This window comes from Amphiprion ocellaris, chromosome 20 (assembly GCF_022539595.1).
Source record: "Amphiprion ocellaris isolate individual 3 ecotype Okinawa chromosome 20, ASM2253959v1, whole genome shotgun sequence".
Lineage (NCBI taxonomy): Eukaryota > Metazoa > Chordata > Actinopteri > Pomacentridae > Amphiprion > Amphiprion ocellaris.
Genome location: NC_072785.1, coordinates 6,654,420 through 6,682,395, shown reverse-complemented (window position 1 = coordinate 6,682,395; position 27,976 = coordinate 6,654,420). Strand labels below are relative to the sequence as shown.

The following is a 27,976-nucleotide window of genomic DNA, read 5'->3' as shown; positions in this document are numbered from 1 at the left end:
GTCATATTTGAGGATGGTGGTGTTCAGTGCCTTCGGTGAACTTTAAAATTAGCATTATTGTGATGTTGATCTGTATAAAATTTGGGACACATAAGTGTTGCAAATTTTTCATATTAAGAGGATTGATTAGTTTTAATGTGGCAAACTTGGGAGCTCCTTTCAAATCCAGCTAATTTTTAATATTTAATCTTTTTTGTTTTATGTAGTAGTAAACTGCAGTACTATAACACTACTAATATATCAAAGTGTAAGCACTCTATGCAGTGCATGCTACCAGGTCATTATATCTTAACTTTCATGTCTCTTTCACATTGTGTACAAAAATGCTTTGTGTCAAGTAAATAAACCGGCACATAACTGCTTTTCATTTACATATTTATAATTTTCGTTGAAATCTGTAAATGTTTAAAAATTCTGTAGCCAGAAAACAGGCACATTACAGAACATATGAAACATATACAACATTAACGGCAGTGAAATCTGCTTTATCCTCCCCAGTATGTGAGGCTCACTAAGACTTTTGTAATGTAGTTGGTTGTAATGTAGTGGTTTCCTTACTTTAGATTTTTTTGAATGCGATCAGCAGATTCTGACTCAACTAATCTGAGAGTGACGTAGAAAACAAAGATCATTAATACAGAAGAGCTTCAGAACAAAAGCCACATTCAGTGTGTGATCAAGGTTAGTTTGTAAGTGTCTGCAATTTACAGCATTTAACTACGTTCACAGTTGTTCCACAGTATGAAATGCTTTGACTTTTTAAACTCAAAGTCAAGGCAGTACCCGATAAGAACTAAAACCTTTACTGAAGCACAATACTACAATTACCTGAAACTAGGCGACAAACATGTTTTGTTTAATGGCCCAAGTAAATCATTATAATCTCTTGAACACAAAAAATACATAATTTTAAAGTGTTAAAAAGCACATTATAACAGAACAATTTGTGTGGCCAACAAGTAGCTTTAACAATAAGATCACATTTTGTTCAATAAGACCTTCTTCCATGTGTAGCTGAGGTCTTCATTCATTCATTCATTCAGGAGCGGAGTGTTTTCATCTGTCTGTCTATCTTCTCGATTCCTTAAAACATAAAAGTGAGTAAAAGTGAGTGTTAACACCCAAACTAGATGATAGCAACGCTTGACAAATCTTCATATGTAGTTAATAATTACCTTTGTTGTCGTGGCGTATGGCAGAGAGAGTACACACAGAGGAAGAAGGCCTAAGGACAGAGTGATCATTCAGTTTTATGTGTGCAACTATAATCTTGATTATATTGTTGTAAACTGGGATTATAAACTAGCTAACCACCGCAATAACTGATACTTACCGCCAAAAACGCCAAGCCTCCTTGGACTGTAGCGGCCCACTCAAAGCTCAGGTGTTGCGTGATAAGACCGCCCACTGTCGGGCCATAAAACATCCTGAAAAACAAAATCTTACATTAAAATCCAAATCACAACACTGAAAACAAATCAAATGGCATTAAATAAGAAGCTTTTGAACTCACCCCAGGGACCAAAATGCACCAAACAACCCAGACACCATCCCAAGAGTACTCAGCCCCTCTTCAAATCCTTGATCACTACAAAGAAGGAATTCATTTAGAGCCTGCATTTCACAGTGCTGTATTTATTTTTTTAAAAACTGCGGGTTGTGAACATAGAACAACATGCAAAGTCACTCACTATGCATATGTGATGATCTCGGGGAAGGTGGGGATTGCAGTCATGCCCAGAGAAAACCCAATTAGACCAAGCATGACGACCAGCAACCAAAGTGGACTAAATACGTAAAGAAAAAAAATTGGAAAAAAATCAGTTAATGTTGTTAACATGAAATGATTAATTCTGTAAACACACCGGCTATCCAAAGTAAAAAAAAATGGTCAAAATATTTAAATACAAATAATAATTTAACATGCTTTTATGGAAAGTACATGAGTCCTAAAAAAAATGACAAAACACAATGTTTAAATTAAGAACTTTGAGTTTTTAATCACTTTGACTAAACACTATGAGGTAAAATTAAGGCACTAAGTCGAAATTACTAAAAATTTTACTTACCATTAAATTATTTTAACTTGAAAGTTAAAAAACAAGTGGTAGACGATATACTCAAGTTCTTTATGTAAGAAAATAAACACCATTGCATTGGATAAATAATATTTCAAAATAAAAGTCTTGAAGTTCATTGATATTTGCAATATGACACACTCTTCCTCTCATTTTGATCATTGTTTTAAACATAACTTCTTTATTTTTTAAGTCTTGTTTGTCCTCTCTAAAACTATCTACAAAGAACTTGATTTGTTGTTGCTACTGTTAAAAATTTTAAGAGAGGACAGCAAAGAAAAGCAAATTTTAATGGCAAAACTGTGGTTCTGGTAATAAATGTAAATCACAAATTGCAGGACTTAGTCTTAGTCTCAATGCATTGCAATTTAGGTAGCTGAAGCCAAGTAATTTAGGTTGGTAGGTAGGTAATTTAGGTAGCTGAAGCCCAACAGCTGCTTATCTTAGCTTAGCATAATGATGGGAAACTAGGTGAGACAGTCAGACAGACTCTGTCCACGGATGACTTATAATATCTCGATTGTTAAAGTAATACACTAACCAAAGTACACAAACAACTATTGAAGGATTCCTAGGGTTTTATGGGTGGGACTGGTTTTTGAACAGGTGCAGTGAATTCCTTTCCTTTGTTTCCCAAGTGAATGAAATGACCCACAAGTATCTCAAGTCCCTTTTAAGGCATGCGCTTTTTTCCATTAATCCGACAGCAGCTGAACGTGTCGGCTTCATGTCTGAATGACTGCCCTGGTAGTTTTCAAGCGATAAAGGCTGCAATGGCAATCTAATTAGGTCAGAGCTAGTAAGATTTCTTTATCACTTCTAACACGGCCAAGTCTGAACAGCATGCAGTCACATTAACAGATAAGCACATAAATTAAGTATTTAAGTTGTGTAAAGCGATTCAGAGAGGGATTTCTCCACATTTTAGCAGTAATACTGATCTAAAGACATCACAAAGTGTTGAAGATACAATTTGCTGTCTAATTCATTTTGCCCTACGATTTCACATCCATTACAAACTGAAATTGTCCTTAGAGATTAAGCTTTTAAAGCTTTGCTTAATGAAAACAGAGGCTGTAACATATACATGAGATGAACTGATAATGAATGTAATCCAGGTTAGCAGGAGCTGGAGTCCAGTTTGTTGCTTCCAGTTGTTTGTAGGAGTCTTTCCTCTTAAGTTTATTAAGTACCTGCAGCATCAAACAGCAGCATCATCTATAAAAGCAAATCTAAAGCGAGAGTACACACATTTACACGTGTGGAACAACAGCAGCAACTTCGTTACTACTGACAGCAGGGTGTCAAACATGCGGCCCGACGTAGTAAAGCATAAAAATTAAAGAGAAGACATTAACTGCAGATTGTACATTTGTAAAACTATAAATTTAAAATCATTTCTGGATCATAACCTTTTTTTTTTTATCATAAAGTAAAATATTATATTGCTCATTGTTCTTTTGTCATTGTGTCTCATTTTTGTAATATTTTGTCTTGATTTTTTGCCTGATTTTTGTCGTTTTTGTGTTTCCTTTTGTCTCCCTCGTGTCTTTTTGTCTTATTTTTATCATTTTGTGTTTCGCTTTATTCCTTGTTTTGTGCATTGTTTGTGTCATTTTGTCTCGCTTGTGTTGTCTACTTTTTTCGTTTTGTTTCTCACTTTTGTCATTTTTGATGTCATTTGTGTCATTTGTTTGCCTCGTTTTCTTCGTTTGTCCATTTTTTTATCACTTTGTAACTTTTTTGTCTAATTTTTTTGTCTCTTTGTTGTTTTGTTTTGTGTCGTTTGTCTCATTTTTTGTTGTTTGGTGTCTCATTTTTGTCATTTTGTGTCTCATTTGTGTAATATATTTTATGTGAATGATAAACTGAGGCATAATATTGCTGAAATTGAACTTCTTTTTCATGTTGTTCATAATGTTTTGTAAAAAGATAATTCCTTAAATGTGAATATTTTCAGAATGTACTTTTTTGCACTAAAACAAAGGAAAAAATTGGAAAAATGGTGGTTATTTACAGGTTATTATGTTATGATTTTACTGGTCCGGCCCGCTTGAGATCAAATTGGGCTGAATGTGGCCCCTGAACTAAGATGAGTTTGACACCGCTGACTTACACATCGGTCACAGAGTCACAGTTGATAAGTTACAGTAAAATTATCTGTTGCGTAGACCCATTTACCGTTCATAAATAATTAGATTAACTCATTTCAGTTTATTTTAAGCCTATTTGGACAGCTTGATAAACTTGCTACTAGTTTAGATTCAGTGTTTTGTTTATTAGTGCGTTAATTTGCATTATACATCACTCTCTGCATCACTGTGTCTGAATGAAGCCTAGACAAACGTTAACGTAGAAGTGACCTTTGACTGAATGACTAATGAAGCCAGCAATGTTTCACATGGCTGACAAGGGTTGATAAGAGCTGGTCCAATTCAAAAAATGATAAGGAAAGTGCCCCAGTGCTTCCTTTTTTAATCTCCTTTAGCTTAGGACAGATTGGTCCGATCTTTATGAAGGGAGAGGAAATAATGTCGTCCCACAAATCTTCCGGCAGACTGACTTCAACAACATCCACCGTTGCAAGTGTCCTTTGGCCTTTGTGGTCATCTTTCTATGACCTTATGAACTTTTCCAACGTTCTCCAAAAAGAAAAGTAACAAAAAAATACAGGATGCGTTGTATTTGCAACTACAACCCCAGAGTTTTTTAAGAGTGATGCTGCAAGATTCTGTTACATTTAGATAGAGTTATGCTAATCTACATGTTGTGTCAGAGATGTGTCACCGCTCTAATGTGACTCTCCTATGAAATGGAAAAGATGCATTTTGTTAAATGTCAGCATTGCATCTGAATTACTTCCCACCTGAAGCACTCACTCACCCGGAGATGTTTAAGAAAGGGGCGGGACCGAGCAGACAGAAACCACTGGCAGTGATGACGGCTCCTGTCACCATGAACACCATCCTGCTACTCTGTTTAGCACCAAAATTTAGTTAACTACAAGAAAATTGCACACATTTTTATCATTTTGGTTGCTTTAACATACTTACAGCGTATTTATCTGTGATGTAGCCCATCAGCGGCGACGCCAGACAATACGGCAACGACAAACCGAGCATGATGAGTCCAACGTAGCCGGGCGAGAGGTTAAACTAAGAGGAGCGTAGAGGAAAAAACTCATTCACACGATGCACAAAATAACTGTAAAATAAGTTGACGTCATCATAGGTGGGAATGTTACCTTGTTGATTGCAAACAGCGACAACGTGGCATCCAGGAAGCCCAAACCTGCGCTGAGAGTGAATATGGCGTAGCAGATAAGGACTACTTTTACGTGACCGAGTAGGTGAAAGAAGGAATCCTTCGACGGATCTGCCTCTGAACGGAAAAGAAGCACAAAGTACAGCTTACAATTAGAGTCAAAGAAGCAAAAAAAGAACAAATGATGTGGTTAAATCTTAAAATTCCTTACCAATGCTTGGCAGGACATAAATGTTGAAAGGAACCATAACCAACAGCAAACATCCGAGAAGCATAAAGGGGACTTCGTATCCAAATGACTGGTAGAACCATCCTCCAACTGGTGGCCCCAATATAAGACCGAGTCCTGTGAAAATCTCCAAACTACCCTAAAAAATAAATAAAACAACATACCGTGGTGGAAAAAAGTTTAAAATTTTACACAATAAAACAAATATTATCATGAAATATTTGTGGACAAATCTTTTTTGTGTTTCAAAAGACAGACACAAACAAATACAAATGATTTTTGGGGGGGGGGGTTATGGTTTACAAGAAAAACTAACAAAACAATTCTACCAAAATGACCTAATACAGTGGTCCCTCACCATATCACGGTTCACTATTCGCGGTCTCACTATATCGCGGGTTTTTAGCCATATCACGGGATTTTATGGTATACAGGTATTTTTACACATTTATTATTGTGTTAAATTGTGTTGAAGAATGGCACTGGATTAAGGATATCTGCCTCTGATGCACTCTGCAACTGACAGATGCTTTTATTTTGAAACACAAAAAAAACAACACTATAATAAATGTGGCAGGAAGTCATTAAACGCACTACACTTCATACTCACGCTCCTGAAAAGATAACACAACCAAACTAACTAGGCTGACTAAACCACAAAAACACAACAAAACAAACACTAATAACACTGTAACACTAACATAAACCACAATAATGACGTTTAAACCCCCAAAACCCTGAACTCCCATGGTGCATTGCAGCACAACAGTTCAGTCACAGCGACCGGCTCTGCGATTGCTACATTAGCTTTAATTATTTTTGTGGTAAAATAAGCATTTTCTAGCCTGAAAGAAATTAAAACAATATAAAAAATACATTAAAAAGTAATAATTAAAACATATTAAAAGAATATTTAATGAAAATAAAATGTGTAGCGTACAGCGCTGGGCTCTCATTGGCTCAGTGACCAGAGCGTCAGTCTCCTGCCTCCAATATGTAGCAGTGTTTAGCATCTGGCCTTGTTCATTTCACACAGATCGCTGCATAGTGTTGCTCTGCTGTGTGGGGAGGGTTTATAAAGCCTTAAAAAAAAAAAAAAAAAAAAATATATGTATATATATATATATATATATATATATATATATATATATATATATATATATATATATATATATATATATATATATCCATCCATCCATCCATCTTCTACCGCTGATCCGGGTCGGGTCGCGGGGGCAGCAGCTTTAGGAGGGAAGCCCAGACCTCCCTCTCCCCGGCCACATCATCTAGCTCCTCCCGGGGGACCCCAAGGCGTTCCCAGGCCAGCTGGGAGACATAGTCTCTCCAGCGTGTCCTGGGTCTTCCCCGGGGCCTCTTCCCAGTGGGACGTGCCCTAAACACCTCACCAGGGAGGCGTCCAGGAGGCATCCTAATTAGATGCCCGAGCCACCTCATCTGGCTCCTCTCTACGCGGAGGAGCAGCGGCTCTACTCTGAGATCCTCCCGGATGGCCGAGCTTCTCACCCTATCTCTAAGGGAGAGCCCAGCCACCCTGCGGAGGAAACTCATTTCAGCCGCTTGTACCCGCGATCTTGTTCTTTCGGTCACTACCCAAAGCTCGTGACCATAGGTGAGGGTAGGAACGTAGATCGACCGGTAAATTGAGAGCTTCGCCTTTCGGCTCAGCTCCCTCTTTACCACGACGGACCTGTACAGCGCCCGCATTACTGCGGAGGCCGTAGCAATCCGCCGGTCGATCTCTCGTTCCATCCTTCCCTCACTCGTGAACAAGACCCCGAGGTACTTAAACTCCTCCACTTGGGGCAGGACCTCATCCCTGACCCGGAGAGTGCACTCCACCCTTTTCCGGCTGAGGACCATGGACTCGGATTTGGAGGTGCTGATCCTCATCCCAACCGCTTCACACTCGGCTGCGAACCGATCCAGTGAGAGTTGGAGGTCCTGGCATGATGAAGCCAACAGGACCACATCATCCGCAAAAAGCAGTGACGGAATCCTGAGGTCACCAAACCGGACCCCCTCAACACCCTGGCTGCGCCTAGATATTCTGTCCATAAAAATTATGAACAGAATCGGTGACAAAGGGCAGCCCTGGCGGAGTCCAACTCTCACTGGAAACGAGTTCGACTTATTGCCAGAGATGCGGACCAAGCTCTGGCACCGGTCATACAGGGAACGGACAGCCTGTATTAGGTGGTCCGTTACCCCGTACTCCCGGAGCACTCCCCAGAGGGTTCCCCGAGGGACACGGTCGAAAGCCTTCTCCAGATCCACAAAACACATGTGGACTGGTTGGGCAAACTCCCATGCACCCTCAAGGACCCTGCTGAGGGTGTAGAGCTGGTCCACAGTTCCACGGCCGGGACGAAAACCACATTGCTCCTCCTGAATCCGAGGTTCGACTATCCGGCGGATCCTCCTCTCCAGTACCCCTGAATAGACCTTCCCGGGGAGGCTGAGGAGTGTGATCCCCCTATAGTTGGAACACACCCTCCGGTCCCCCTTTTTAAAAAGAGGGACCACCACCCCAGTCTGCCAATCCAGAGGCACTGCCCCCGATGTCCACGCGATGTTGCAGAGGCGTGTCAACCAGGACAGCCCCACAACATCCAGGGCCTTGAGGAACTCCGGGCGGATCTCATCCACCCCCGGGGCCCTGCCACCAAGGAGCTTTTTAACTACCTCGGCGACTTCGACCCCAGAGATGGGAGAATCCACCCCCGAGACCCCAGGCCCCGCTTCTGAATCAGAAGGCGTGTCGGTGGGATTGAGGAGGTCTTCGAAGTACTCCCCCCACCGATTCACAACGTCCCGAGTTGAGGTCAGCAGTGCACCATCCCCACTATACACAGTGTTGACAGTGCACCGCTTTCCCCCCCTGAGACGCCGGATGGTGGACCAGAATCTCTTCGAAGCCGTCCGGAAGTCGTTTTCCATGGCCTCGCCAAACTCCTCCCATACCCGAGTTTTTGCCTCGGCGACAGCCGCAGCTGCAGCCCGCTTGGCCAGCCGATACCTGTCAGCTGCCTCCGGAGTCCCACAGGCCAAAAAGGCCCGATAGGACTCCTTCTTCAGCTTGACGGCATCCCTTACCGCCGGTGTCCACCAACGGGTTCGGGGATTGCCGCCGCGACAGGCACCGACCACCTTACGGCCACAGCAACGATCAGCCGCCTCAGCAATGGAGGCACGGAACATGGTCCACTCGGACTCAATGTCCCCCACCTCCCTCGGGACATGGTTGAAGTTTGACCGGAGGTGGGAGTTGAAACTCCTTCTGACAGGGGACTCCGCCAGACGTTCCCAGCACACCCTCACGATCCGTTTGGGTCTGCCAGGTCTGACTGGCATCCTCCCCCACCATCGGAGACAACTCACCACCAGGTGGTGATCAGTTGACAGTTCCGCCCCTCTCTTCACCCGAGTGTCCAGGACATGCGGCCGCAAGTCCGACGATACGACAACAAAGTCGATCATCGAACTGCGGCCTAGGGTGTCCTGGTGCCAAGTGCACATATGGACACCCTTATGCCTGAACATGGTGTTCGTTATGGACAATCTGTGACGAGCACAGAAGTCCAATAACAGAACACCACTCGGGTTCAGATCGGGGGGGCCGTTCCTCCCAATCACGCCTCTCCAGGTCTCACTGTCATTGCCAACGTGAGCGTTGAAGTCCCCCAGCAGAACTATGGAATCCCCAGAAGGGGCGCTCTCCAGCACCCCCTCCAAGGATTCCAGAAAGGGCGGATACTCCGAACTGCTGTTCGGCCCGTAGGCGCAAACAACAGTAAGGAACCGTCCCCCCACCTGAAGGCGAAGGGAGGCCGCCCTCTCGTCCACCGGGGTAAACTTCAACACACAGTCACCGAGCCGAGGCGCAATGAGTATTGACACCCCTGCTCGGCGCCTCTCACCATTGGCAACTCCAGAGTGGAAGAGAGTCCAACCCCTCTCGAGAGGGCTGGTTCCAGAGCCCCTGCTGTGTGTCGAGGTGAGGCCGACTATATCAAGTCGGAACTTCTCAGCCTCGCACACCAGCTCAGGCTCCTTCCCCGCCAGAGAGGTGACGTTCCACGTCCCTAGAGCCAGCTTGTGTAGCCGGGGGTCGGTACGCCAGGCTCCCCGCCCCTGGCCACCACCCAACACACATGGCACCGGACCCCTATGGCCCCTCCTGCGGGTGGTGGGCCTGCTGGAGGGGGGTCCCACGTCTCTTCTTCGGGCTGTGCCCGGCCGGGCCCCGTGGGAAGAAGCCCGGCCACCAGACGCTCTCCATCGAGCCCCACCCCCGGGCCTGGCTCCAGGGGGGGACCCCGGTGACCCGCATCCGGGCAAGGGACTCGTGGTTCCAAAGTTTTTAATCTTCATTGGGGTCTTCTGGGCTGCTGTTTGTCTGGTCCTTCACCCAGGACCTGTTTGTCTTGGGTGACCCTACCAGGGGCATAAAGCCCCGGACAACATAGCTCCTGGGATCATTAGGACACGCAAACCCCTCCACCACGATAAGGTCGCAACTTCCTTTTACAACAGAATGTTGACGATGATTAAAAGAGCCATCCTCGTTTTGGTGGAGGCAGCCCATGGCAGGTCCGATGCTGATGTCTGGAGGTCAGAGAGGAGCCGTTCCTCAGCCTGGGATGCCCCAAGTCTCCAGCGTCATGGAGGATGAAATCCTCATGGATCTTATCTGATTGAGCGCTGTGGACTCAGCAGCAGCGATGTTAGTTGAATCTTGGCAGCTATTTGCCAAGTTTGGACACATGCAACCACTCTGTTGCTTTATTGCTACAAATGTTCAGCATAATTAAGAAACGAATCATATATATATATATATATATATATATATATATATATAAAAATAATAAAATATGGTTGCTATTTCGTGGATTTTCATCGAGGGACCAATGTAACTCAAAATTTCTTATTTTTATGGAACCAATCAATTCTAAGTTTTTAATGGCTTTTTTTTTTTTTTTAAGGATTTGTTCAGTATTATGGCTGTGACTGTACTAAAAGAAATTACACCTGAAGAGTGCACTAAGAGTGATTCTTAATCCAATACTTGACAAATGTATGGGGTGTCCAAAAACTTTCTTCCACCTCTATATAAACCAGCAAACGGACTCTTTTCTATACGCTCTCTCAGCTTTAATACACCAAAGCTGATTCTTTTCCATGATGGCGGGAGACGCATAGCAACCCCACCTTACAAGGCTTTTTTTGTTTTCTCGTGATTCAAATGTCTAAACAACATGCCAGTCAGACAAGGGGTTCTCTACTCTCACCAAAACAGTTGCCACATTGTCTGGGAATATTTTTGCTGTCATGGCAAAAGAGGAGGTCATCGCACCGGCAAAACCCACAGCGTCAATGGACCTCACTATGAAGCACAGAGCGATGAACGCGGGTCCTGAAGGAACCCGATCAAGTAACCTGCAAGAAAACAGAGAGGAAACAATCAGCTATTGTCACATTTTCTGTTGCAGACACTCTAAATAGGCTGTAATTTATTAAAAAAAAAAAAAAAAAAAAAAAAAAGGTGACGAATGCACTATGAACACAACAGGAGTCACCAATTACACCATTTGAAACCACAAATCCTGGTTTATCTATATTAAAACCAACAATACAACAGTATATCTATTAATACTTTACATCTTTCCTGCCCTGTCTGTGTCTCTGAGCCCATTTGTTCCTACGAAAGCTGCACATAGGTTACAATTACATGTTTTTATTTGTTAATAAAAAGCTGTAGTTTTTAGCAGTTATGTTTGAAAAAAGGGTAAATTGTGTGTTTGCTGGGACTACTTTTATCTGCAGATTAATACACACTTGCTGCTCTGAGTGTTTATGTGTACAGAAATGGCTTAAAATATACTATGTTGGTCATTTTAAAGTGCAACAAAGTCATGAATGAATGTGTTTTCGTTCTTTTTTGGATGCTCTACGACATAGAAAAACAATACTTGGTGCTTTTCGTGGCATTTTCTGACAGTAAGAATGCAAAATATTTCCAACCTTGTCCTGGAAAGACCTTTATACAAAGATTCAGCCAGACAAAGTCAAGTATTTGTCAGTTAAATGCAATGTGTAAAGAGTAAAAGGCCGAAGAGGGTGTGTCCACCAAAGCGATGATTCAGTTGTTTGCAAAGGGAGACTCGTGTATTTACACTGTGTCAAAGGCTTAAATGCTATTTCACATGCTGAGCAACTATTTGGTACATTTTTATCTGATCACTGAGGGTTAAAAATGTTCAGCTTTGGGTAAAACGCTGTTACTTTTTAACCAGCCATCCAATTGCAGCAGAGAACGATCAAGACAAACTATGACATTCTCTTTGTACAAGGTGCTAAACCAAAATGGAGGACAAATCAACCTGTACACCAACGTAAGGACTGAAAATGACATTTTTCTTACATTTCACATTCAGTAGGGCTTTCTGAAATTTAAAAAAGAAAAACTTCAAAACATTATCCACCTGTAGGAATGTTGATGTTTCTGTGTCTTATCAGCACAACACTCACCCAAACATAATGGTGCAACCTGACGACACAAAAAGTCCTGCAATTAGCATGAACTTTGCACCAATTTGGACAATCTGGTGCAAAAAAAAAAAGGAAATCAGTTACACTTGTGCATCAAATCACACTACAGGACCTGATATTAACATATACTTACATATCTCCCCAGCACCAAAGAACCAATCAAATTGCAGACGGCGTAGCAGCCGAATATGAGACCGATGACAGTCTGACTGGCTCCTTTCTTTACTGCCTGTGTGGGAACATTTATGTATTTATGGGTCTTATAGAAATATGAAAACAGATCATCTATAACACAAAAAACAATAAAACAATAAACAATGTAAAGCCAGTACCATTACAGGTTAATAAAGGGGGCAGATAGCAGGAATGAGGGCAGTTATCATTGATCAGCTCCCGTGATTTAATGAACGTCAGCAGGTTTTACCTCTGACCTTCTGCCTGCATGACCTGGATGGTTACAAGACAAACAGTCATTCACTGGCCTTCAGGGAGGCTTTCTGATCTCAGCACATGATTACTCCCTCACTCCCATGAGACGACACTACTCCTAACTTTTTAAAAGGATTGTTGTTTGATTTGTACCATGATGTGAAGCACATAAATGATTACAGGGTTTATTATTATTATTTACTTCCACTTCCTGAGAAAAGCGTCAGTTTATAGTAAAGCTGCAATAAAAAGGTGTCAATTCTTATTAAATAACCAATAATTTTGTTAACAGATTACTCAGTTTGAGTAATTATTTCAGAAAAATAAGTCAAAATTCTCTGATTTCAGCTCCTTAAATTAAAAAAATTTCTTGTTTCATTCCTCTTCTATTACAGCAAACTTAAATATTTTCGAGTTGTGGACAAAACAAGACGTTTTAAGGATGCAATGTTGGGGCTTTTTTCCACCATTTCCTGACAACTAATTGAAAAAACAGTCAACAATGAAAATAATCCTTAATTGCAGCTCCAGTTTACAACTGTTGGCACCTTCATGTACTCATATAATTAAGTATTGGACACATCCTTGATTGGAAACAACTCCTAAAGCACTTCTCAGGCATTATATCCTTATTACTATATCCAAATAATCCTATCTTATCTTTTCTATACAGCAGCCACATAGCTAATATGTAGCTTTGTAAATAGACCCAAAAAACACCCATTTCAAAATATTTGTCTTGCTGTTTTCAATGTAAATTAAAGAGCTGTAACATGTGGTATAAATTAAAAATACACATCTCAACTCTTACTTTTACTGAAAAGCCCAACCAGGGACAGGAGTTGAAAATTAGCTCAATGCTATCCACTCTATGTAATGCATCAGATGTGTTCTATGGTAATTGCATGGTCCCTGATAAAATAAATGAATAAATAAAAAATAAACGTGTTGATAGAAAGGATTCTGCACGACCAGTCAACACAATATTTGTAAGACAGCTAAAACAAGTACCTGTAATTGATCACTGCATTTTAAATCAATATTAAGGTCCCTCTCCAGCCATCGATAAACCCTCTAAAAAGCATAAAAAGTCACTAAAAACATGTCTTGAAAGTTATTTTAAAAGTGTCAGTGGAGAATAAACATTTGATTAAAAGAGGAAGGGCCATCTAAAGCTATGGATCTGTTACTTCAAAAGCACAGTCTCCTTTTATCCACTTTTTTTTTACCCAGATGTATCAGTTAGCAGCAGTTATTCTGAGTTAATCTGCCTAAATGCAGACATACCTAGATGTCAACCCATGCATGCCTTCATAAACATAAACAGAGCCGTCTCTCACTTTAATAATTAATGGATTAGCAGTGTTTGTAAGATTTCACATATATGGAATTATTAGTCCGCCAAGGAACGACAGAGTTATGTGACGATCGGCGTCCGTTTGTCTGTTCGCAACATTACTCAAAAACAGAATAACCGATTCAGATTAAATTTCCAGGGAAGGTCAGAAAAGACACAAGGACCAACTGATTAGATTTTGGCAGTGATGTGGCTCATAGTCTGAATCCATGGATTTGTTAAAGATTTCTGTGTCATTGCGAAAAAGCGGCACTTTAACTATGACAGGTGAACACTACATCAGCTGCCTGCTGACGATCACACGATTGCGATCCTACTACAAATCCACCGCTGCAGACTTATCGGGTTTTATCTGTCGGAAATGATACAAGGAACATTTGATGAAATTACGGATGTGTTTACGAGTCCCATCAATTCCCGCCACCCGCTACATATTTACATCACGCGATTCGGTATCCGTACATAACGTACACATGCATAACACATGCCTGTGCTCAGCGCAAAGTAATTTTGTTAGTGGGTACATCTACAGTGGGTACGGAAAGTATTCAGACCCCTTTAAATTTTTCACTCTTTGTTTCATTGCAGCCATTTGCTAAAATCAAAAAAGTTCATTTTATTTCTCATTATTGTACACTCAGCACCCTATCTTGACAGAAAAAAACAGAAATGTAGAAATTTTTGCAAATTTATTAAAAAAGAAAAACTGAAATATCACACGGTCATAAGTATTCAGACCCTTTACTGTGACACTCATATTTAACTCACCTGCGGTCCATTTCTTCTGATCCTCCTTGAGATGGTTCTACTTCTTCATTGGAGTCCAGCTGTGTTTAATTAAACTGATTGGACTTGATTAGGAAAGGCACACACCTGTCTATATAAGACCTTACAGCTCACAGTGCATGTCAGAGCAAATGAGAATCATGAGGTCGAAGGAACTGCCCAAGGAGCTCAGAGACAGAATTGTGGCAAGGCACAGATCTGGCCAAGGTTACAAAAGAATTTCTGCAACACTCAAGGTTCCTAAGAGCACAGTGGCCTCCATAATCCTTAAATGGAAGAAGTTTGGGACGACCAGAACTCTTCCTAGACCTGGCTGTCCAGCCAAACTGAGCAATCGTGGGAGAAGAGCCTTGGTGAGAGAGGTAAAGAAGAACCCAAAGATCACCGTGGCTAAGCTCCAGAGATGCAGCAGGGAGATGGGAGAAAGTTCCACAAAGTCAACTATCACTGCAGCCCTCCACCAGTCGGGCCTTTATGACAGAGTGGCCTGACGGAAGCCTCTCCTCAGTGCAAGACATATGAAAGCCCACATAGAGTTTGCCAAAAAACACATGAAGGACTCCCAGACTATGAGAAATAAGATTCTCTGGTCTGATGAGACCAAGATTGAACTTTTTGGCGTTAATTCTAAGCGGTATGTGTGGAGAAAACCAGGCACTGCTCACCACCTGCCCAAAACCATCCCAACAGTGAAACATGGTGGTGGCAGCATCATGCTATGGGGGTGTTTTTCAGCTGCAGGGACAGGACGACTGGTTGCAATTGAAGGAAAGATGAACGCGGTCAAGTACAGAGATATCCTGGAAGAAAACCTCTTCCAGAGTGCTCTGGACCTCAGACTGGGCCGAAGGTTCACCTTCCAACAAGACAATGACCCTAAACACACAGCTAAAATAACAAAGGAGTGGCTTTGGAACAACTCTGTGACCATTCTTGACTGGCCCAGCCAGAGCCCTGACCTAAACCCAATTGAGCATCTCTGGAGAGATCTGAAAATGGCTGTCCACCAACGTTCACCATCCAACCTGACAGAACTGGAGAGGATCTGCAAGGAAGAATGGCAGAGGATCCCCAAATCCAGGTGTGAAAGACTTGTTGCATCATTCCCAAGAAGACTCATGGCTGTACTAGCTCAAAAGGGGGCTTCTACTCAATACTGAGCAAAGGGTCTGAATACTTATGACCGTGTGATATTTCAGTTTTTCTTTTTTAATAAATTTGCAAAAATTTCTACATTTCTGTTTTTTTCTGTCAAGATAGGGTGCTGAGTGTACATTAATGAGAAATAAAATGAACTTTTTTGATTTTAGCAAATGGCTGCAATGAAACAAAGAGTGAAAAATTTAAAGGGGTCTGAATACTTTCCGTACCCACTGTATATTAAATGGACACATTCTATGGTGCCGTGATTTCTGCCACAAATTTTTTTAAAAAGATTTCAGCCATCGGAAATGATACGACGACTGAGCAGCTTTGGCGGAGTACTGCGCTCTCTGAGTGCTTTTCTTGTTTTTTTTTTGTTTTTTTTTAAATCTGAATGGAAAATAAACATTTGATTAAAAGAGAAGAGTCATCCAAAGCTTCGATCTCCCTTTTAGCCACTATGTTTCACCCAGATTTATCGGTTAACAGCAGTTATTCTGAGGACCTAAGAGACCTAAAACCCATGCATGGCTTCATAAACAAATACAGGAACCACGTGAGCCATCTCTCACTTTAAATATTCATGGATCTGAATCCACATTTTGTACATACAGAGCAGTGTTTGTATGATTTCATATTCTTCATATTCATAGTTATTCTTATTACATGTCTTCAATTAATGCATTTTTTTTTTGCTTAAAGCCATTTGAACATTAACGTTGTATACCTGAAACATATATCAGCTTCAGTTAGTTGTTGATTAAATCCCTAAAAACTTGCTTCTGTTTATCAAACTTACATATTTAGCAACTTTTTTCCCATTAAAATAATCCCCTCATAAAATGGTCTAAATTGTTGTTTAAAGTAGAATAATTAGACCTATATTTAGACACCTCTCTCTCCATGCACATCTCCAGCTCACCTACAACTCTACTCAAACACTGTTACAATATTAGGGTCACTTTCCAATACATGTTGGTCTTTTGACTTCAGGTCTAGACTACAGTCCCCCAGTAACACGTCCTACTTCCTCATATACATCCGTTTCTGTCTGTGGAGTAAAATGAGCTGACATCTGCTCTCAGTGGTTTTAGGCTTGTTTATACTTGTGCGAGACTCCATGACGCAGCTGTGCAGAGGACGGAGGCCAGAAAAACACGGCAAAATCTGACCGGATGCAGTAGAACACACTGGTGGTTTTATCCCAGCACATTTGATGAGTGTTTTTCTGGCCTACTCTACAGTGGGATAGTATGAATACTGGACCACAACCTGATTCTGAAGAAGAATAACGACACGGAAAGTCCCACTCCACCAGTAAACAGGACTGGTTCCTTTGGTTTACGCAAATGAAATCCCACAAGTGCTTTTGTCACGTGTCTGCAGTAGTATTAAGGTGGAAATGCTGCATCATGATGACTGCTACTTTCCAGCATGTAAAGATCACAATATGTATGTATTTAGGTGATACATTGTTTAAAAACTGCAACATCAATGCCAAGAAATTACTTAATATGGTATATTATTTGCAGCGAATTAAAAAAACATCACGAAAACATGTTAAAAGTAGAACTACCAGTTACTGAGGAATGGACTGACATTTTACAAAAGGTTTACATTATGGAAAAGGTGACGTTTGCCTTTCAGAGTTGCAAAAAGTTAAGTTTTATTAGATCTGGATTAAATAGACTGAGTATGTAAAACCTATTGAACATACCTGTAATTAGATACAACTGGCTCTATCTATTTTTGTTGTGTGATGTGAAGATATTTACAGAGTAAGCTCTCTGGGTCTGCTGTTTTTTTATGAAGTATCAAAAGGGTGATTTAACAAAAGAGAATTTAAGGAAAGCAATAATAAAGACAATTTCTAATGCTGTAAATGCAATGGAAATTGTAATAATTAGCTTTTTAAAACCAAATAAAAAGAAATTTTATTTAAAATAATAAGGCGATGTTAAGGCGAAACAAATAGTTTATTATCAGCATCTATGATTAGTTTGTTTTTCTTTTTAAAAAAAAAAGCAGAGGAAACATGTAAATGAGGCAAAGATTAAAATCTTTAAAACTATGTTAAGATAATTACAAAGAGAAAACTCTCTGGTCCTGCTCTTCCTATGTAATATCAAAAAAAAGATTTTAAAAAAACTGGGAAAGCAAAATTAATAAAGACAAATTTAATGTTGTAAATGCAGTGGAATTGTAAGAAGTTCCTTTTTCAAAACAAAAATTAAATTTTTAAAAAAAAAAAAAACTCAACATGGGGACATAAAAATGTTTCTTTAAGTTAAATATTAGCATCTAAAACTACTTTATTATGAATTTTTCAAAAAAGCAGAGAAAACATCCAAATCAATCAAGATAAATATACTTTAAAATGATGTGAAGATCATTACAAAGAGTCAGTTCCACTGTTCTGCTGTGTTTTTTTGTTTTTGTTTTTTTTTTTTATTAATAAAGATTTTGGGAAAAGCTATTGTCACAAAGACATTTTTTAATGCTAGAAAAAATTTAGTAACTTACTTTTTCTAACCAAAAAGAAAAACATAAAGAAAGCAAAAGAAAAAAATTATTTTTTTAGTTTTCTTCCTAAAATAATGTGTCGAAAATTACAAAGAGTTGATTTATCAAACCAAAAAAAAAAAAAAAAACAAAACAATAAGGGGATGTTAAAATGGTTGATTATCTGCAACTAGGACTAGTTTATTTTAATTAAAAAAAAAACAGAGAAAACATTTAAGTGAAGCAAAGATTAAGCCTTAAAATTTTGTAACTCTTTCTAACCAAAAAATAAAAAAATCTGAAAAAATGTTGATGTTAACAAGGCAAAAGACTAATTTATTTTGATTAGGCAGAGGAAACTCCCCAGTTTTGCTGTTCTTATGTAATATCAAAAAAGTCATTAAAAATAGAAAAGCAAAGTAACATGCTATAAATGCAATAGAAATTGTAATAAATCAAAACCACACAAATTTAAAGAAATAAGGGGAAAAACACAATAAGGTGATGTTAAAATGGCAAAAAAGGAGGGAAAAAAGGACATTTTTTAATGTTGTAAATGCAGTGGAAACTGCAATAAGTCACTTTTACAGACAGCACAAGACAAGGAAGGAGGAAAAAAAGTCATTTTCCACTGAAGGACTGAAGCAAAGCTGACAGCGTCTAGAATTAGTGTATTTTGATTTAAAAAAGCAGAGAAAATGTGTAAATAACGCAAAAAATAGACATTTGTACCTGATTGTGTGCAAAAAAAATCAAACCTCCAAACCTAAATATAAATAATAAATGCTAATATTTGGAGCTAAAACATTATTAGAGAAATCTGTGTTCATTATGAGTGCAGTTTGTGTAACTGATCAGAACCAGTGTGTTGTTCCTCCATTCAAAGCTCTTTATTCACCTCTGACCTGCTGCAACATGTAATCTGAGCCCCATGATGGGACTTTTTTTACCTCAGCAGGGAAAAAAGGGCCCAATATTGAGTAGCAGATCATGGAGCTGAAGTTGACAGAAGCCATAGATATTAAAGTGAGGGCCTGTCTCCTGCTCATCCTCCTGGAGGGTTCTGTTGGCTCAGCTGGAGGGTTCTCATCTGGAATAAATCAAAATAAACAGTTTAAAAGAGCAGAAAGTTCATGTTTATTCCCCTCTAGGTTCATCTGAGGTGAGCTCAGGAGCCTCCGGTTCATTATGATCTGTCAGAGTGGTAGAGTTGACCAACCTTCATGCTGAACATCGACGTGCTGCTCCATGTTCGATCAGTTTGGTTTCGACTTTTCTCAGCTCAGAGGCGCAGCGGACGGAGACATAACGTCGGTCATAGGAGGCCGAAAAACCCCGAAAACACCGTCCGGAGTCCGGAAAAGAGCCTCCGACCGCCCGGTCAGCGACTACAAACTCACACTGGGCAGCTCCGTGCACATTTCCTCGAAGACATGAACGTGTCTGATATCAAATCAACCCGTCAACACACCGCCTTCAGAATAAAAGCCCGCAACTTCACAATAAGATCCGCAAATGTTGAGTAGCTACTATAACAGGTCAGTCGCATATAATAATAATAATAATAATAATAATAATAATAATAATAATAATAATAATAATAATAATAATAATAATAATAATAATAATAATAATAATAATAATAATAATAATAATAATAATAAATTCTGATAGTCTATAGTAAGACCATGGCGTTTTAGTGTGTACTTTATTTTAAATTTAAATTTCATGAGCAATATTCACTGTGCAATATTTAAATGGAATGTCTGTTGTTTAACTATAATGTGCAATTTTCTAATTTCATGTGTAATATTTAAAATTAATGTAAAATATTTTGCCATGTGTAATATTCACTTTAATGTTGAATATTTTAATTTAATGTCTAATGTTTAATTATCAGGTGCAATTTTCTAATTTAATGTGTAATATTTAAAGTTAGTGTAAATATTTTAATATCATGTGTAATATTTCAATTTCAAGTGCAATATTTCATTTTAATATTGAATATTTAAATTTAATGCCTCATATTTAATTACAATGTACAATTTTCTGATTCCATGTGTAATATTTAACATTCATGTGCAATATTTCATCATCATGAATCACATTTCAGGTTTATGTCCAGCATTTAATTTTTGATGCAATTTTCCAATTTCATATGCAATATTTTTTTTAATCATTGTAATATTACAACTTCATGTTCAGGTTCAATTTCATGTGCAACGGTTCATTTTAATTTTTAATATTTCAATGTCATATCCCATAATTAATTTTAATCTGCAATTTTCTAACTCTGTGTCACTTCATGCGCAACATGTCATTATCATGTGCAATATTTCAGTTTCATGTGCAATATTTCATAATCATATACTATATAACTTTCTTACTATGTAAGGAAATACAACTGTTAATACTAACCCTCTGTATTTAAATAATTTAAAAAATGTTGCTTTTTAAGCTGTACTTTATAGACTCTCATCTAATATATTCTCATATATCTCACTATATTTAAACAGAAGCATAATCATTTATTTAATGATATTTTGAAATAATTTGTATTACATTAAATATACAAACTGACTACTATTGTTGCACAGTTATGTACAGTATCGATCTGAGTAAAATAAATTTAATAATTCTTGTTCACATTTTAGAGACATGGCCTCTGATTCTGAAGATTCTGAATTTATGTAATAAAATAAAGATAACAGTTTTTGTTGTTGTTGTTGTTGAGCACTTAAACCAATTCCTCCATAAGTGCAACACAAACTGAAGGAGAAAGTCTGCGTAAAATAACAACAAAAGACTCGGAACAATAGATTTTTTATTACATTTTGTCCAGCCTATAGGTCCTCATAAACCTACGGTCCTATAATTTTTGTTTCCATCACAAAATAAGACAAAAAAAATCAGGCAGAAAACTATTCATTAGGCAGTATTGCTGATAGCTGACACACACCGAATTCTCTGAAGCTGCATTGAATGAAAAAAAAAGCTCTTAAATGAAATCTCTCCACTAAATTTCCTTTAGCTCCTCCCAAAATACTTTCTGGTTAAAATAAACTTCTAAGAACAAATGACAAATGTCCCGACATTATCCCATTTGTTTCTTTATATATTAGCACCAAATCTACATGAATCTCACTAACAGTTAATCTTTTGAATATGCTGTATTTGATACCTTTTCAAGTTTGTGTTTTCTTTTTTTCTACAAGTGTCAACATCAAAAAACTCTTAACATGTCAAAGCAAAGGTGATGTACAAAAATTATGGAAATTTAGCAACATATAGCCACATTTCTCGAAGTGTATAATGATGTTAGGCCACTTACTAATTACACAGTGCAAGCAGCATTTTATATTTTCTTTTTTTGCAAGTACAACACCAGTTCTATGTATTTAGCGTTATTGCACACAAGCTCTATCTATCTAAAGCAGCACTGATTTCCAAATAGGCAAACTACTGTACTTCACATTCAAATGCAGATTTCAAGTAGTATCATAAACACTCAATGAGAACAAAACTGAGCCAACCAAGACGGACTGATCGAGAAGATTAGGGGTCGACCGATTATTGGATCCAGCATTTTTGGGATTTTCCACATTGTTGTTTGTTAAAAAACGCATTTAAAAATTAACTATTTTGGCTTTGATCTGGATAAGTGTAGAAAATTTCTCTTTTCGTTAAACATTTAATAATATTTTGTGCTGGAGTTGTGTTTTACTATGTTTTGACATCAAGTTTTTCACTTTTACTGCAAATGTTAGCCCCAAATACTAATAATCGCTATTGGTATCGGCCCGGAAAACACATTATCGGTTGACCCCTAGAGAAAATATTGACCTTTTCTGTATAAAATTATTCTGTTTGGGAGCACTATTTTCAACTATTCCCTTCACTAACTTACACTCAACCAAACATTCAGGTATATTTGGCACTCATGGACTTACTGTAGACTATTTCTAACAATTTCAACCATCATACAGGGAAGTTTTTAAAATATATACGAGCAATAATGGTTGACAAACAAATTATGTTTAAATTTACAAATGTAAAATGTAGGATTTCAATGGCTCTGCATAATGATTTGCAGTACTGTGCCCAAAAAGAATACGATTGACTATGTTCATTGCACCACTTCATAGAAGTAACATGGATAGAAAATATACAAACTGTGGTAAACTGTTCTCAACTCTTTATGTTGCAGTTACCAAATCAATATATTCCTCTATTGCATGTTAAGCAATTTCAACATAATATAAAAGACCACCAAAAACTAATCATATTACCTTGAAAAATGGGTTCTGAATGAAGAAATGTGCAAATAACAATAGGTTCAATACTATTAAATAATAAAACTTCAATTTATTTACTTAAATCTTAATTAAATCTGAATTAAAATAGTGCAGAATTTGTATAAGACATGATATGGCTTAGTGAAAATATACTATCAATTTTGAATGCCACTGTACCTTCACATATTTGTCATTTTATTTCATAAACACCACAAATGTCATCAATTTGCAATAGAAGGGTGGGAAGATGTCTTTGGCACTACATATGGCACTGAACCTCCAGGTTGCTTTTAAAATCTATTGTAACACATGTTTAGTTTCCCTTTTGTTTTTCCAAGAGAGATTTCCAATAAATACTACTCTAATAATAAAATCAGATCCACTACATTCAAGATATGAAATAGAAATTATGGACTAACTGATCTAACTTTCAGGATCACTGACCTCCACTTCACCTTCAGCCTACTGATTGTAAATTACCTGCATGTGCAACACCAACTTGTACATTAATCTCTTCTTTAAAAATTATTTATTTAGCTAGAGTCCCATGAATTGGACCGTGAGCCCGTTGTGGCTTCTTTTGAATTAATCTACAACAACAGCTTTCATTTCAGCCTTTGAGTCACATTGGCCAAGGCGACAGCAAATGCCTGCACTGCTGAGAAAGGATACTGGAAATCCAAGATGTAAGCATTTCCATCTATTCTTCCAAACTGCATCACCTGAAAGAAAAACAGGAGGAGAAATTTCAGAAAGAATGCAATTTGCGTAGAGTTCTATTTCATTTTGAAGCATGTTGATCATCAGAGGACAAGCAAAGACAGAACAAGACATTCGGGTTTGTTTTGTCTGAGTAAAACCAAAACATCTGCAGAACTACAACTAATCATTCCATCTGTAGATAAGATTTTTATGACTGCAGATCATGTTACCTGTCTACCATCCAGTTCTATCTGAAAATTCTTTGCCGACTCCTGCGTGACTCGACCTCCAAAGTCGAGCTGGTACACCTGGGTGGCTTCGTTCCACAATGGCTGTTTATTGGCCATCACGTAGACGAATCCTTGGCTACCTAAACTCCGGTCCTCTCTTTCATTCGCCTTACGGCATTTGATCTCTTCTAGTTCACTCGCCATGCGCATACTCCTCTTGTTCTTCCAGCTCTTCTTACTGCTCTGGTTCTGGTTCATGAGCTCGTCGCCGCTAATGAACAGCTCTGGTTCGCTCTCGGAGCTATCCTGGAACTCATTTGTGGTCCTGCTCATCTTCTTTGTTTTATTGAGCTGCTCTCTCTGGCCTTTAGGCTTCTTCTTCTCTCTGCTACCGAGCCTCGGGCTGGAAATGAGAGTGTTAAAGTCGGACAGTGCTCGGCCTTCCTTTCTGGATTTGCCCTCGGACACGGTGGGCATGTTGGCCTCCTCGGCCCTGCTGTCAAGTCTTTTGCGGCTCTTCTTGTTGAAGCGCTCAGACTCCTGTGGGACGGGGCTTTCATTCAGTGACGATGGCTCCGGGAAGTTGTTGGCAGACTCAGCTAGATCTTCTGCGGCACTTTTGGATGGTGGCAACTCAGTCGGTGGTGGAGGAGGTGGAAGGGGAGGTGGTGGAGGTGGCGCAGTAGGAGGGGGTGGTGAGAGGATTGGCTTCTCTAGGATCTGGTGGGTTTTAGTGGGGAGGGGAGGTGCAGGAGGGTCTTGCATGGGCGGTGGGCAGGGGTAAGGGTTCCAGGGGTGGAGGCTGATGGGGTGCAGCTGGAGTCCGGCACACGAGCTGGCTCCTGGGTACAGTGGAGGCAGAGGGCAGCAGGCTAAGTTGGCCAGATTTGGAGGGTAACCAGGTGGTAAGACCAGGTTGGGGTCCTGCTGAGCGAAGGGGACTGAAGTGACCACTTCATTTGGGGAACACTGTGGAGGAGGGTTCTGCAAGGTCTGGAGCGAGGGTCCACTGTGACCAACACCTGGAGGAAAAGGCGACAAGGATATCTGGTAACCTGACGGGAAAGTGAGGGTGCTCGTGCTCGGACTGGTTGGAGGTTTAGTCGTGAGCACGAATGGAAGTCGAGTCACGTCCAAGTGCTGAGCCTGACTGATGATGAGTGGAGGCGGTTTGTGAGGACCTGGTGGGGGGGCTAACATGGTTTGCTCTGGGGTGAGCCAGAACTCCTCTGTGGTGGAGGCGTCCCACTGGTAAGGCGGAGGGCGTTTAACTGTCAAACTGACGTCGCCGAGAGTCAGCTGACGTACAGATTTTTCAAGGTGACACTGCTGATTTAAAGTCTCGTCCTCGGTGAAGGCGGAGTTCACGTACACTGTCCTGTCCCGGCTGTTATCAACAGCACCCAGCAGGCTATACGATGACTGAGAGGCCATCGGTGAGGCACTTTTTGAGTGCACTATAATGGTACTGTGATGTGCACCTTTTCCTGGTGGGAAGTCCTGCCTCACCACCGTGCCTCCTGCAATACCGCTGCTTGTAGTTCCACCCCCACTGACACTCACACTGGTGCTGCTGCTGTTACTGCTGCACTGTGTGCAAGTGTACAAAGCAGTCGGCACCCTCTGCTGGTAGGAAAGTGCTAATGCGCTGTTCATTTTAGCCTTTGTGGGAAGGGTTCTTGAACTTTCCATCATCTGTGGCACTTTGAGCCCCACATCCCTGCGGTCACGACGCAGAGTGGCATGAATCAGACTGCTATCGATCCTCTGAGGGGGAGGAAGTGTAGCAGTGACTTGATTGGCTGGATCAGGGTAAGGAGGAGGGTCTCCACTTGGTATAGAATAACGAGGGACAGACAGGCGACTTAATGTTGCAGAGCTGTATGGAAGTTGAATTTTTTTATTCTCTGAGGAGGTGACTTTGAGTGTGGCTGAGCCCCCGATGCTGTGGACAGCGTAGGCATTTTGGTTGCGAATGAGGCGCCTGCGAGGCCGACAGACCTCCTCCACGTTGCCACTGCTGTCAAAGGTTGTGATCCTTTCATACCCCAGAGGTGTTGGATACTGCAGGGTGACAGGGTGAAGCAAAAACTCATCCTTCTTCAGGCAGGGGTCCGGCGCCAGGACACTTGGGCTGTCACAGTTTGTCACAAGAGTTTGAGGAGTGGCAGCAGCTGTAGCTGCTGCTGCTGCTGCTGCTGCAGAAACCACAGTCCCTGGATATGGAGGAGGAGGATTCACCTTCCTCATCTGAATCTCCACAGGCCCGTCAGTGTCATTGAAGGGGGGGGGTAAAGTCCGGGGCAGACTTGGCTTCAGAGTGTGTCCGTGGTCGCCCCTGTCGAGCCCAGGGTCAGTGATGGGAGGAGGCATCTGAGGCAGAAGATGAATCTGTTGTAAGGAAATGGTCGGGTAGCCAGATGGAGGAGGAGGCAGCGACATCTGCATCTTCAGCTGCTGCTGCATTTGTTGGTGCTGCCTCTGCATCTGTTGATGTTGTTGTTGGATCTGCTGATGCTGCTGCTGGAGCTGCTGCTGCTGCTGCCTCATCTCCTGGATCTGCTGCCGGATTTGCTGCTGCTGCTGCTGCATCTGCTGCTGCTGCTGCTGCATCTGCTCGTGCTGCATCTGCATCTGCTGCTGCTGCTGTTGGATTTGCTGTTGGTGGTGCAGCTGTTGGCTTGTCACTTGGTGTTGAGCTTGTTGCATTTGTTGGTGCTGCTGAACTTGGTGTTGTTGGTGTTGTTGCTGCTGCTGATGTAGTGTCTGCTGATGGTGAAGCTGTTGTAGCTGCTGCTGTAGCTGTTGCTGCTGCTGCTGTAGTTGCTGCTGCTGCATCTGCGACTGATGATGGTGTTGTTGCTGCTGCTGCTGTAGCTGCTGCTGCTGTAGATGATGATGCATTTTCTGCTGCTGTTGCTGCTGCTGTGTCTGCATTTGTTGGGACTGTTTGGACGGTGGTGGGCGAGGCTGCTGCGAATGAGACCGCTGTGGGTGAGGCTGTGGTGGGAGATGGTGAGGTGGAGGCGGAGGAGGTAGAGTACCAGGCAGAAGAGGACCCATCTCCAGCCCATTGAAGATCACCTGACCAGGGTTTGAGTATCTAGTTGGCACAGGGTACGGTGTTGCAACCGCGTCCTGGCCATGATCAGTAACAGGGACAGAAGCTGCTGCCGCTGCAGCTGCTGCTGCTGCTGCTGCAGTTGCTGTCGGGTTGGTCAGGACATCCAACTGAATATTCTGATTAGCCAAAAGAGACTGAACCAGGCCGATGCTCTGAGTCGGAGACATGGCTTGAGCTGGGCTGTGGATGGGAGCAATAGGAATGTTGACGGTACAAGGAGGGTTGTCTCCTGCCACTCCAGACGGCCCCATCACTTTATAAGAACACAAAGAAGAACTGGGTAAGCATATAGAAGATCTGCACTGAAAATTAACACACATACAATCATTTATCAATATTTTAGTATGTTTCTGGCTTTAAAATATTTTGCTTTCATACCTGGCAAGTCATCTTCATCCTCGCTGAACACATTGGGGTTGAACACTGGCAAGCTCATGAAGTCATGTGAAATCTTTCGCACCTCTGGAAGGTAGATCGTCATCTGTCTCGGTTGCAAATGAAGCAAACTGGTCTTATAGATGACTGAAACAGAAGAAAAAAGAACAAAGCAATATGTGCTATCTGCTCAGGTAGGCATAGCGTATGTATACGTGTGGTTTTGGGGAGTTTTACCTGCACCAAGATTGGCAGGAAGGAAAGAAGCGAGTCCAACAATTTTGAACTTTGTCCCCCAAATGTTAGATGTGACTTGTGCAAGATAATTGTGCTGCAAAACAAAGAAAGGGGAGACAGATGGGAAAAAATGTGAATTAGCATGAGAAGAAGAAAATGAGTCAAGAGTTGTCACCAACGTGCAGGTTTTATCGGTTTATTAGATTAGGTTGTAACAAAGACAACCTAATTATATTATATTATATTGACATTAAAGTATAACTTTTTATATGTTTGCTTTGATTACAATGTAATAAAATAAAGTTTATTTGCAGTTGCATATATGAAGTTGGTAAAAATTTAAGTCGACATTAAGTTTTTATAACAGAATTAGGTCCTGCCTATTGTTTAAGGCCCACAAGGCTTGTTTCCACCATCTTTATGCCTGTGCAGGATTATGGTGATGACACATGTATGCCTCCTCCCAGTGCCTACATGCATTCGAATATAGTCTACCGCAGTGCGCTGAGATTTATTACAAATCTTACATCTCACAATCTTACTCATGTTTTGTGTGTTATATGCTTGAGCTGGATGGTCTGCATTGTGCACTCACAGACTCAATCTTTGGCATTTTTTTTATTTACAAAGCTATTTTGGTACTACCTCTATCATA

General features: G+C 40.6%; 2 protein-coding genes across 3 annotated transcripts in view; both read right to left on the bottom strand.

Moving 5' to 3' along the window:
- Positions 1-358: 358 nt before the first annotated feature.
- slc18b1 (solute carrier family 18 member B1) lies at positions 359-19,813 on the bottom strand. Its single transcript, XM_023267114.3, has 14 exons — positions 19,578-19,813; positions 19,309-19,448; positions 12,275-12,370; positions 12,121-12,194; positions 10,881-11,028; positions 5,554-5,710; positions 5,323-5,459; positions 5,132-5,233; positions 4,962-5,053; positions 1,692-1,787; positions 1,514-1,588; positions 1,334-1,427; positions 1,176-1,225; positions 359-1,083 (listed from the first exon to the last, which is right to left on the bottom strand). The coding sequence occupies exons 1-14, from the start codon at positions 19,606-19,608 to the stop codon at positions 1,032-1,034; spliced, it is 1,344 nt and encodes a 447-aa protein (XP_023122882.1). The 5' UTR covers positions 19,609-19,813; the 3' UTR covers positions 359-1,031.
- A 1,352-nt stretch (positions 19,814-21,165) lies between these two features.
- Positions 21,166-27,976, bottom strand: part of tulp4b (TUB like protein 4b) — a 50,855-nt gene continuing 44,044 nt past the window's right edge. For both annotated transcript variants that reach the window (XM_055005533.1, XM_023267116.3), the window contains exons 13-16: positions 27,322-27,415; positions 27,088-27,231; positions 23,586-26,962; positions 21,166-23,375 (exon numbers count right to left, since the gene is read on the bottom strand). In XM_055005533.1, the coding sequence (XP_054861508.1) occupies positions 23,259-23,375; positions 23,586-26,962; positions 27,088-27,231; positions 27,322-27,415 (3,732 nt within the window). In that variant the 3' untranslated portion in view covers positions 21,166-23,258. The remainder of the gene's footprint in view (positions 23,376-23,585; positions 26,963-27,087; positions 27,232-27,321; positions 27,416-27,976) is intronic.

Bases quoted from the DNA above. Each gene is read 5' to 3' on its own strand.
- slc18b1 (XM_023267114.3), bottom strand. From the start codon at position 19,608: ATGGAGCAGCACGTCGATGTTCAGCATGAAG. The intron at 12,195-12,274 runs GTAAGTATATGT...TTTTTGCACCAG, and splicing joins CTTTGGTGCTGGGGAGATAT to ATTGTCCAAATTGGTGCAAA. The intron at 5,460-5,553 runs GTAAGGAATTTT...TTTTCCGTTCAG, and splicing joins TTATGTCCTGCCAAGCATTG to AGGCAGATCCGTCGAAGGAT.